Source organism: Xenopus laevis, chromosome 2L (genome assembly GCF_017654675.1).
Source record: "Xenopus laevis strain J_2021 chromosome 2L, Xenopus_laevis_v10.1, whole genome shotgun sequence".
Taxonomy (NCBI): domain Eukaryota; kingdom Metazoa; phylum Chordata; class Amphibia; order Anura; family Pipidae; genus Xenopus; species Xenopus laevis.
The window spans coordinates 112262442-112274747 of record NC_054373.1 but is presented as its reverse complement, the minus strand read 5'-3'; the positions used below and the strand labels follow the sequence as shown (position 1 = coordinate 112274747).

The 12306-nt window shown below is 35.6% G+C and overlaps 1 protein-coding gene across 6 annotated transcripts in view; it reads right to left on the bottom strand.

The window, feature by feature from the left end:
• dmd.1.L (dystrophin, gene 1 L homeolog) overlaps positions 1 to 12306 on the bottom strand; it is a 1148817-nt gene that overhangs the window by 424491 nt on the left and 712020 nt on the right. For 5 of the 6 annotated variants that reach the window (XM_018244936.2, XM_041580924.1, XM_018244935.2 and 2 more), the window contains 2 exons: positions 10154 to 10255; positions 8594 to 8681 (listed from right to left, as the gene is read on the bottom strand). In XM_018244936.2, coding sequence (XP_018100425.1) covers positions 8594 to 8681; positions 10154 to 10255 — 190 coding nt within the window. The remainder of the gene's footprint in view (positions 1 to 8593; positions 8682 to 10153; positions 10256 to 12306) is intronic. The other variant, XM_018244933.2, reaches the window with a different exon arrangement.

Here is a 12306-nt window from a genome sequence, read left to right as displayed (position 1 = left end):
ATGTGGTGTTGGAGCAGCAGTTCCATGCAGTATTTACATGTGAGAGATGTCGGTGGGTTTTCATCTTGGAATCTGAGCTGCAGACTCTAAGGGGTGAACTTGCAGCACTGAGAGCATCGGCAAACGAGGGGGAGGAAAGGAGGCTCGCAGAGCAACCACTGGCAGGGGCTAGTGGAGTGGGGGGAGGAGAAGGGGCAGTGGAGGCTAATGAGGGAGGAAGGTTTGTGACAGTCAAGAGGGGGAGTAGGGGACAGAAGAGTAGGGGGGCTGGTCCACAGTTTGTCTTAAACAGCAAATTCGCCGTTTTGGCTGAAGATGCTGGGGAGGAAAACTCCGAACTGGCGTGTATGGAGCAGGCTGACTCTCGGAGCACCCCGGGAGGCAGTGGCTCTAATACGGGTGGTGGGGGGAGTGCAAGGAAGGAAAGGCAGGTTCTAGTTATAGGGGATTCAATTATTAGAAAGGTGGATAGGGTAATCTGTCGCAAGGCCCCTACATGCCGAACAGTCTGCTGCTTGCCTGGTGCTAGGGTTCGGCATGTGGTGGAACGAGTTGACAGATTATTGGGAGGGGCTGGGGAAGACCCAGCGGTCTTGGTACACATAGGTACCAATGACAAAGTTAGAGGAGGTGGTGAAGTCCTTAAAAATGATTTTAAAAAACTAGGTTCAAAGCTGAGGGCGAGGACTTCCAAGGTAATTTTCTCAGAGATATTACCTGAGCCACGAGCAACGCTAAGGAGACAGCGGGAGCGTAGGGAGATTAATGCGTGGCTAAAAGATTGGTGTAGGGAGGAGGGTTTTGGGTTTTTGGAGAACTGGGCTGATTTTTCAGTCGGCTACAGGCTCTTTGCTAGGGATGGGCTGCACCTCGATGATGGGGCAGCTGTTTTGGGAGAGAAGATGGCTAGAGGGTTGGAGGAGATTTTAAACTAGGTGTGGGGGGGGAGGGTTCAGTAAAAGATTCAGTGGTAGACAGGTTAGATGAGATAGTGGGCAAAGAAAGGGAAAATGGGGGAGGAGATTTGGCTAGGGATACTGTTAAGGATAGGGAGGACCACATGTCATATGTTCAATATGGTGCCAGTATTAAATGTATGTTTACAAATGCAAGAAGTCTGACTGGTAAAATGGGAGAGCTGGAGCTGCTGGTGATGGAAGGAAAATATGATGTGATTGGTGTGGCCGAAACATGGCTGAATGAGTCGCATGACTGGGCAGTAAATATCAGTGGCTATACTTTGTTTCGGAGGGACAGAGGCAATAGAAAAGGAGGAGGGGTATGTCTGTATGTTAGGCAGGATTTAAAAGCTCATATAAAGGAGGAGGTTATGTTAGAAAATGAGGGGCCAGAAGTCGTATGGGTGGAGTTCTTCACCAATTGTAAAGAATCCAGCAAATTAAATGTAGGAGTATGCTATAGACCCCCTAATGTAAGTGAGGAGGAAGAGACAAAGCTCCTAATGCAAATAGAAAAGGCTGCTAGTTTAGGTAAAGTAATGATAATGGGGGATTTTAATTACCCAGATATTGACTGGAGCAACGGTACTGCTAGATCAGTTAATGGGAGCAAGTTTATAAACTTATTGCACGACAATTTTTTAGCACAGGTTGTTGAGGAGCCTACCAGAAAAAATGCTATTCTTGATTTAGTGATCTCAAATGACCCAGAACTTATAGCAAATGTGCAAGTCATTGAACCCCTGGGCAATAGTGACCATAATGTTATATCTTTTAATGTCTGGTGCAAAAAACAAAAATATACTGGGGCAACAAAAACCATGAATTTTGCCAAAGCTAATTTTAGTGCCTTGAGGGCTGCCCTACAGAGCATTGATTGGGGCATTAGGTTTTCAGCTAAAAACACAGAACAGAAATGGTTGTCCTTTAAAATGATATTAAATCATTACTGTTCTCAATTTATTCCCTTAAGGACTAAACGTAGAAGCTCTAAGAATCATCCTGTGTGGCTTAATACAGAGGTAAAGATGTTAATGGGAAAGAAGAGAAAGGCATTTAAAAACTACAAATCTGTAGGGACAGAAGCTGCATTTAATGAATATTAACACTGTAATAAATGTTGTAAATCAGCAATCCGGAAGGCTAAGAAAAGAAATGAAGAGTTAATTGCGGTGGAGGTGAAAACTAACCCTAAAAAGTTTTTTAAATATATTAATAGTAAAAAGATGCAGGTTGAGAGTGTTGCTCCATTAAATAATGGTACCAGTATGGTTGTAACAGATACAGATAAGGCAAATGTGTTAAATCAGTTCTTTTCTTCAGTGTATACAATAGAGGAGTCTGGGTTCACAGGCTCACTTAATAACTGCACGAATGGTTCAGCTCAATCTAGTCAGTGGCTGACTCAGGATATGATTCAAAAAGCTTTAATACAAATTAATGTAAACAAGGCTCCAGGGCCTGATGGCATACACCCCCGGGTTCTAAGAGAGCTTAGTTCAGTTTTAGACCAGCCCTTATTTCTGATTTTCTCAGATTCACTGTCATCTGGTATGGTGCCTATGGATTGGAGAAAAGCTGATGTTATTCCAATATTTAAAAAGGGATTACGATCTCAGCCTGGCAATTATAGGCCAGTAAGCTTGACATCTGTGGTGGGCAAATTATTTGAAGGCTTGTTAAGGGATCACATACAAAATTTTGTCCTATTGAATGGCATTATGAGCAACAATCAGCATGGCTTTATGAAGGATAGGTCATGTCAGACGAATTTGATTGCATTTTATGATGTGGTAAGTAAGATTCTGGATAGTGGGGGGGCAGTAGATGTGATCTATTTGGATTTTGCCAAAGCGTTTGATACTGTGCCCCACAAACGACTGCTTTCTGTTGGGCTTAATGAAGTTGTTTGCACATGGATAGGAAACTGGCTACAGGATCGGGTACAGAGGGTGGTTGTTAATGGGACATTCTCTACTTGGAGTAAGGTTCTTAGTGGGGTCCCCCAGGGCTCAGTATTGGGTCCACTTTTATTTAACTTGTTCATTAATGACTTAGGGGAGGGTGTTGTAAGTAATGTATCAGTGTTTGCAGATGACACAAAATTATCCAGCCCAATTAATTCCATCCAGGATGTGGCATCCTTGCAACAGGATCTTGACAAACTGGCAATCTGGGCAGCTAAGTGGCAAATGAGATTCAATGTTGATAAATGTAAAGTCATGCACCTGGGATGTAAAAATATCCAAGCCACTTATACCCTTAATGGGACTGCACTAGGCAAATCCATTATGGAAAAGGACCTTGGAGTCCTTGTAGATGATAAACTTGGCTGTAGCAAGCAATGCCAGTCAGCAGCATCAGGGGCAAATAAGGTCTTGAGCTGTATTAAAAGGGGCATAGAGTCACGGGAGGAGGGGGTCATTCTTCCACTGTATAGAGCACTTGTAAGGCCCCATCTAGAATATGCCGTACAGTTTTGGTCTCCATCACTCAAACAGGACATTATTGTATTAGAGAGGGTACAGAGAAGAGCAACTAAGCTGGTAAAAGGTATTGAAAATCTTAGCTATGAGGAAAGACTGGCCAAATTGGGGATGTTCACGCTGGAGAAGAGGCGCTTAAGGGGTGATATGATAACTATGTATAAATATATAAGGGGAATCATATAACAATCTCTCTAATGCTTTATTTACCAGTAGGTCTTTCCAGCTGACACGAGGTCACCCATTCCGATTAGAAGAAAAGAGGTTCCGCCTAAATATTCGGAAGGGGTTTTTTACAGTGAGAGCTGTGAAGATGTGGAATTCTCTCCCTGAATCAGTTGTACAGGCTGATACATTAGATAGCTTTAAGAAGGGGTTGGATGGCTTTTTAGCAAGTAAGGGAATACAGGGTTATGGGAAATAGCTCATAGTCCAAGTTGATCCAGGGACTAATCCGATTGCCATTTTGGAGTCAGGAAGGAATTTTTCCCCCTCTAAGGCAAATTGGAGAGGCTTCAGATGGGTTTTTTGCCTTCCTCTGGATCAACTGGCAGATAGGTAGTTAATAAACAAAAAAAAAAAGGTTGAACTCGATGGACATGTGTCTTTTTTCAACCTTACTTACTATGTTACTATGTTACTATGTTACTGCATGGTGAGTAAGCAGCCATCACAGCAGAAAACCTTCCAATGTCTATTTTCTGGACATATTTCTATTTGTGTCACAAATATCAATGTCTGACTTTTACTTAACTTGACTTCAACCCAGTAACAACAGATGCTGCAAATAATATTTCAAAAACACTTATAAGTGTCAATCCACTGGATCCACTTGTAATTGCAGCTTATTGTACTTAAAATTATTTGATTTTCATAACTTAAACATTTTAATTTGTATTAAAGCTCAATGCTGCCCATGAATGGTAACATTCAGTGTAAAGAGCTATTAAGCCCTGTTCTAGACTTTCACATTGATATGCATGGCAGGTTTCCAGTATTCCAGTAAGTTTCCTATGATTAGTATTATCAGGTAATGAGGTCTGGCTGATCTGCTGTTGAATTTGCAAGATTAATTACACTGAAGATACATTTCACTTTAAATTAGATAGTAGGGTCAAGGTAAACTGAGAAGTCAATTAAAAAGGTTCCCTTTAGAGTTTTCATATATACATTTTCCTCAGTGAGATAATTGGATGAAGATGTACTGTTAGTAATGACTGTGTCCATGTCTACTAAACCAAACTACTGTAGAATGCTTTCCCTATGCCTATGTGGGTATAATGCCAAATCTCCCCTGAGGCCATCTTGTTCAGCTTACATGTTTACAGGAGATTTCTGCAGTAACATGCTTAGGTCAATAAATGGATGGATAATTCATCTTGGCTCCTTAATGGCTATTTGGAGAGCATGTATTGTGAGGATTTTTTTGCTGGGGTTAATACTATACTAAGTCTGGACATGCACACTTTTTTTTATTTGCAACCGATAGTTTTTTGTTTTTTTAATTTTACACTTCATTATTCAATTTCAGTTCTAAAAATTAACTTAAAATCTCAGTCTCCTTGTTTATATGTGCTGTACTAGAACATCTTAATTTATTGTACACATCACATCTGGCTCAGCCACACACCCATTTTGTATAGCGGCATCTAGCATTCTCACAACATTGACACCCAATGGGCACACAGGTATAGGATCTGTTATACAGAATCCCATTATCCAGAAAGCTCTGAATTATGAGAATGCCATCTCCCATAGACTCTCTTACAATAAAATAATTAAAATTTTATGAAAATGTTTTTCTTTTTCTCTGTAATACGAAAACAGTACCCTGTACTTGATATAATTAATCCTTATTGCTTATTGATTATTTAACATTTAAATGATTTTTAGTAGACTGACCATAATGAAATAGTAATATGTGTACATGTTACATACTATATATGGGGTGGTAGGTTAAGTTAAATTAACATTTTGTATATATAATTTAGATATGCCACATCTGCCTTAATAAAGGTTTAATTAAATAAAGACATAGCATTCTTAGTTCTTATTGACAAATCATATATTTACCTCTGATTCTTGTAAGCTATAAGTAATAAAGGATACATGTGACTAACAATCAGGATCAATTTTAAATTAGATTTTTATTTAAATCATCACTTTGCAGACCAAAATGTATAATGTAATGTTCTAATTCTAACAGTCTGCTATATCCATATACATTAATGCATATTTCTATTTGGTTAACATAACTAGTTTTATGAATGCCCTTGAAAGAAACTTCATCAATAAAAAAATTCCCTTTCCATTTGCTATTTACTTTAAGAAGAATTTATAGCTATTAGAAGTAATAGTTATTGTCATAAGAGTATGAAGTACCTTTTAAGAATACTGTATATGGCGTATAATGCTTTTAACCTATTTATTATTAAAATAATGGCTTGAGAAGTCAATTTATTAAATTGATCAACAATGAGCTAGACTTTGCCGGTACGTACCTTTTCACTTTATCCTGTAGCTTCAATTAGAATTTTCCTTTGCATTAATATGACTTAATGCATATAAATGTTCTCTTGCATTATCACAGGATTTGTATATAAACACATGCATTAAATATAAGGAAATTTAGCAGATTAGTGTCTATAACACTACAGTTCATGGAGCTCATTTATAAATGCAAGTACAGTGTGCAAATTACAACTTTGGACACAATTTGCCATTTTTGCTTACCCTGAGGGGGTTATTTATCAAAGTCTGAATTTATCTCAATATTTTCTGCCACAAACTCCGATCAACTTACTTTATTTATTATTACATTTTTGCTCTGCGGGAAAAAATCCGGATTTTCAGATTCTGACTTTTCCATCCTCTGGGTTTAATAAATAACAAAAAAATTGTGATTTTTTTTAAAAGTCTAATTTTATAAAAAAATATCACAAATTTTTTGTGATTTTTGCATTCGGAGTTTAGCAAATAACCCCCTTAATGTAGCATTTTTCAAACAATTTTAGTGTAACCATGGCCACAAAGGGGAGTTGCGCTAGGCACAATTTCACTGATGTTTCATAATGCACACAATTATGACATTTTCCCACGGGATGCAGTTGTGCCTAAAATTGGTATGAAATATAGGTGTTCCTATATATTTTTTTTTATCTTAAATGGACATTATTTTTTAATGAGTGGTGTGATGAGCTGTTTCCTCAAAAAAAAAAATTCAAATGGTGATATTTGGACAAATTTATTGAAGTCAATAAACTTTAGTTTTGCCAATATGTACATGAGTGAATATAAAAGGTAAGTTGGCAACACATTTCCCCCATAGGTGGGACCCATACATTATGCAAGAAGTACATAGATAATCTCTTCCTTATCTGGCATGGCTCTGAGGATAGTCTCTGTGACTTTTGTTGAATACATTAACTCCATACCTTCCACTTTGAAACTTATATACATACAGTCACTTATTAATTTCCTTTATCTTAATATTTTACTTTGACAAGTTGAAGGTACCTCTTTATAAAGGAAACCTACACACAGGAACAATATGTAACGTCAGCAGGGTCACACCACCCACCTAGCACATCCAGATGGATCCACTATTCTTAATTCCTTCAAATTTTACAGAATAATGCTTTTGTTAGAGGGGCATTTTGAATTTGTAATAGACCAACATCTGTCCAAGGCAAAACAACAAGGCAAAACAACAAGACCTCCTATGCAATAGGAAGGCCTACAGTATAACAAACACGATAATCCACCCTTGATTTTTGCCAGCACTTTCTATACAGATACTAAGGAGATTTGTAATATTCTGAATAAGAGTTGGAAAACTGTTAAGTGATAAATTCCTACAATTTGAAAAAAATTGGAGACCTACATTTGCTTATAGACGTGGCAGAAAATTTGGGTGATAAAGGATTTATTACCAGACTCCTCATCTCATAACATACCTGGTTGGTAACATAAGAGAAATGGGTGTTTTCATTGTATTTGCTGTCTAACTTGCAGTGGCATGGCACAAATAAATGTTTTAGTCATCCTCAGAGATCTAGTGATCTATGCTATATCTTTATCAAAAACATTCAGTACACCATTGCTTACGTTTAGCTAAAGTTTAGTTTTAAAGATTGGAAATTGAAACCTAATATAAAGTTAGCAATTTGGATGGTTCAGTACATTTTTGTAATCAATCCTCAATATTTATTCAAGCCACTATTCTGAGTTAATATTATCTATGCTCTTTTCATTACTTCTCACTGCTGGTGTTGTGTGACATGCTGTGAATGACCTCTGCAGATTGCTCAAGTTTTATGTTGGGAATATATTGCATTTTAAAGCCTTATTTGATAAGCTTGTTGTTTAAATTTTGTTTTTATGTCAGTTTTATTAAAAATAAACTTCATAATGCTGAGTCATGACCTTTAACTGTCTGAAACTGCAAAATAGTTTTCTTCCACTCCATAAACAAATACTAGGAATATAATTTAAAAAAAAATTAATTATACACAAAAGCTTCACATGAAAAGTAAACACTGCAGTTATTTTTCATAAAAAAAAACTAACAACATTATAAAAAAATAAAGCTCTGTGATGAGTTTTCATAGAAAAATGTCACCTAAACATAATGGAGCTAGCAAATATGAATTCTAGAAACATGCTCTAAACCCTATTCTAAACAATTGTGTTATAAGCACCTGAAGTCCACAGTCGTACAGCATATAAGAAATTATATAGTAATGTTTTTATGAAGCTCTATTCATATTATTTAAGGCCCAAGCTGCCAGTGCAAGTCTTAGAGGGAATGCAATTAAAATTGCAAGCGGTCTGCTGCTCACAATGTAAAATCATTCACTGGTGAATATTACATTGCTCATTATGGTTAAGCAAACGTTAGGGTCAACATCATCTCTGGAGTTTTGTTAGTTAATTTTGTTGTAAAATAAACATTTTGGGATTTTGAAATTGTATTACTTACATAGTGCATGTTTACAAAAATAGTTTAGTCGCAAACTCCAAAGATGTATTAGGGCTCACTCTTTCAAAATAACCAACCTTGGCCAATTGCCACTGTTTTTGCACATGGACCATTTGGATTGGGAAAATCGAAAATATATTTAATGGTTCAATACAAAATAAACTTACGAGGTGCTGTACCTGCTGGTTTTCTTATCAGTTCTTGCAATAAAAGGTTCACAGTATTCCACTCTTTTTGTAGATCATCTACCTTTTTCTAGTGTAAATAGAAAATAAATAAATATTTATTAAACATGAAATTTACAGTATAACACATTCAAGTGACCAAGCTTATATTTGTGAGTTACAGATTAAACCTGTAATTGGTTTTAGAATATTTATTTGCATGTATTAGTATTTATTAAGTATTGATGAACTGTGTATGAGCATTGGCACTCTACATGTCAGTGTCATTATTTTTGGTACTAAAACTTCAGCCCCCCATTTTGCTCTCGCTGACCAATCAGATTTCAGCATTTCTTGCTTTGCAACAGAAACATAATTATATAGCAATCCATTTAGTGGTAATAAAACCTAATTCCAGTTTAAGAATTACTAGTGCAATTGAGTATATTATTATATATTTTACTTATGGTATATTTATGTCAATTTAATATAGTGAAAAACAAAATTCGATCAATAGGTAACTTTTTAATACAACATTTTGTGGATATTTGGCAAATATGTTTACAAATGAAATTGCAATCCGTGTATTCATTTTATCCTGCGGGAACCAAGCACTTTCAGATTACAGTAAATTGTTAAACCAAAATATTCACATTCTTTTGATGTAAAGATACAACAATCCTTGTCCTCAAGGACAAATGGATTTAGCCTGGCATATTTTTATTGACTTGAACAGTATACTGTGAAAAGTGGTCTTGGACTTCATTCTTAAGCAGCAAAAAAAGGCTTAAATCAATATTTAGAAAATGAAGAAATTAGCCACTATAAAAAAATCTACTTTAAACAAAGAATTAATTAAGTTGTGGAGATTTATTATTTTATTTGATATATATATTTTTTATATAAATATTTTTATTTATGTTTTAACATATGACAATATTCAAATATACCTACAGGGAGTTTCTGGGGCATGAGCTATTGTTGGTATATACAGATAACAATAAACAATGTAGTATCATGTTTTAGAAAACAACTCAATTAAGTAAAAGAAAAGAAAAACTGTAAATAAAAGAGGAAAAGAAGAAAGAAAAACAATAAAAACAGAATGACATGGGTGTAAATATACATTAATCAGGAATTTGGTAATGCTTGTCTGGATTTTAAGGCTGTGCGATAAGTGTGGACTGTGGCAATATCAGGTAAGTTCATGTAAAGTCAAGTTCAACTGAGCAGTCCCTGAGAAATATTCCGGTAGTTTAACCAGGGCCACCAGATTTTATTGAATGCTTTCGTTTTGTACAGTTTCGAAAACTTGCAAGTCTTTGCATAATTAGTAGGTTATCAAGCCTGGTCTTCACTAATTTGATATATTATATTCATACCCACACATATATTATATATGTATATAGATACAAATATGTATGTGTATATCAATGTGGCATATCGATAGATAGATAGATAGATCGATCGATCGATCGATAGATAGATAGATAAATAGATAGATAGACGATAGATTATATAAAAAAATCTCAGTGCAAAAAATATGTTAACATCTAGTTTTACCTTTAATGCATATGGAACTGGTTCCTTGGTGTATAAGTGATATCCCTTAGACAAAATTCCTTCTACATGTGGCTGTTTTACTAGAATTGCTTCTTCTGTTTCCTAAGGGAATATACAAAAAGAAAAACATTTTGTTGTTGCTTAAGCGATAACAAATTGCTGCATAATGGATTTCATATTTAATTGTGTCTTTAAAAAATGTGTTTTAAGTTTATTCAGTTCATGAAATATGGACATGACATAGGAACAGAGATTAAAGTGTCACAAGTCAGCTATACACAAGTTGACCTTTGTATTATTCAATCATTTGAAACTCTCTGAGTGACTGAATAATATATTATTTGGACACAAAATTAAACACCAATCTGTTAGTATTGGCATGTGGCATGTACTGGAATTTTTGTTTGTAGAGATTGTATCAGAGCTTGTGAGCTCAAAATAATTATGACCTACGTATAAGCATATATATTGGTAATCAGTAAAATAATTTTTTGACAAAGTTACTGTACTCCTTGTATTACCAGCTAAACTTATTTAGGACAGTGGTGCAGAAGACATTCCAAGGATTCTGTCACTCAGGTGATTAGTAGATCAAAACGCTTATTCACTTTCCTCTGCCCCAAAATCTGTGTGCACCTATTGCCATGGAATCAACCTGTTAGGCACAGAAAGGACGGATTTCAGTGCCAAAATGCATAGTTTTGCATTTCCATGCTGAAATCCTCTCCATCTGTGCACTAACAGGCCATTGTTGTTCCTTTCAATACACAGACAGATCAGTGTTTTTTCCCTCCGGCAGAGAAAATTACTGGACTGACATAGCCCTAAAGCATTTGCTAACTGAATAATAATATTTCACAGTATCTTAGCATACAATAGATGAAAAGTTTCTATCACACATTATGAAATTGATACAGGTATGGGATCAGTTATATGGAAGCGCCAAATTACAGGAAGGCCATCTCCCATAAACTCAATTTTAATCAAATAATTCACATTTTAAGAATGATTTCCTTTTTCTTTGTCATAATAAGACAATACCTTATACTTGATCCCAACTACAGTAAAATAAAATGAATCCTTAATGGAGCCCAAACAATCCTGTTGAGTTAATTTAATGTTTTTTTTTTTTTACCAGGCTTAAGGTATGCAAATTTCCAAATTATGGAAAGACCCATTTTTTAGAAAACCCCATGTCCTGAGCATTCTGAATAACTGGTCCCATACCTATACAGACCCAATAAACACACAAAAAAGTAAAAATCTGTATGAAGTTGTTAGAATGAATCTTAAGTACTTTTAACATGACTATTTTGTTATGTTGCACAGACACTGTGAATATTCTACTCTATCCTTCTGAACAACAGAGATATTATGTAGTGCCTTCTCTGGCAGAAAGGGAACAGCCTTTGAAGCAGATGATATATGACCACCAATTTGTACATCTTAAAATGTCAGAGAGAAACATTTTAAACACATAAAACATTAACAAACTTTAATAATAGATTCTTGCAATGATTGTGTGCCAGTGGGAGGCAGAAATCATGACAAATTTTGCCTGTCAAATGGCAATATTTCTAACGGTCTATTTGAACTGGATAAAGATTGACAGAACATTAATATCCAAAGACATTAACATGAGAGTTGAACTCTGTATCTGTTTTTCACTAGCTTTGTCCAAACTTCTGGAAATCATTAACATAGGGAAGTACACATACTGCATAATAAATGTTACTTCCCTATGCAGACTATGAATGTATTAATGAGGAACTGTCATTGATATAACAATGCAGTCAGACTGTAGTGGATGCTTAATTATTGCTCCAACATTTTTTTCTGATGTTAAGGGTTTATTATTGTGTGTCATAAACCTAACATTTTTTTCCCTACTGCAAACAACCCCGTCATTCTGTTGGTCAGCTTTGTAAGGGATAAACTCCACAGGAGTTTGATGTAGTTGAATGAGTGAAAATATAATGGGACTGAACAAATATGTGCAATATGATGTGCAATCTACAGAAAACATTTGCCTTATGACATGATATGCCTGTCAGATGGGAAGATACAATCTGACCCACAACATCTGATCAAAATATATTCAACCCTTATGCAAATTGCTGGCTTATGCCTTAAATCATAAAACTGTCAGTGAC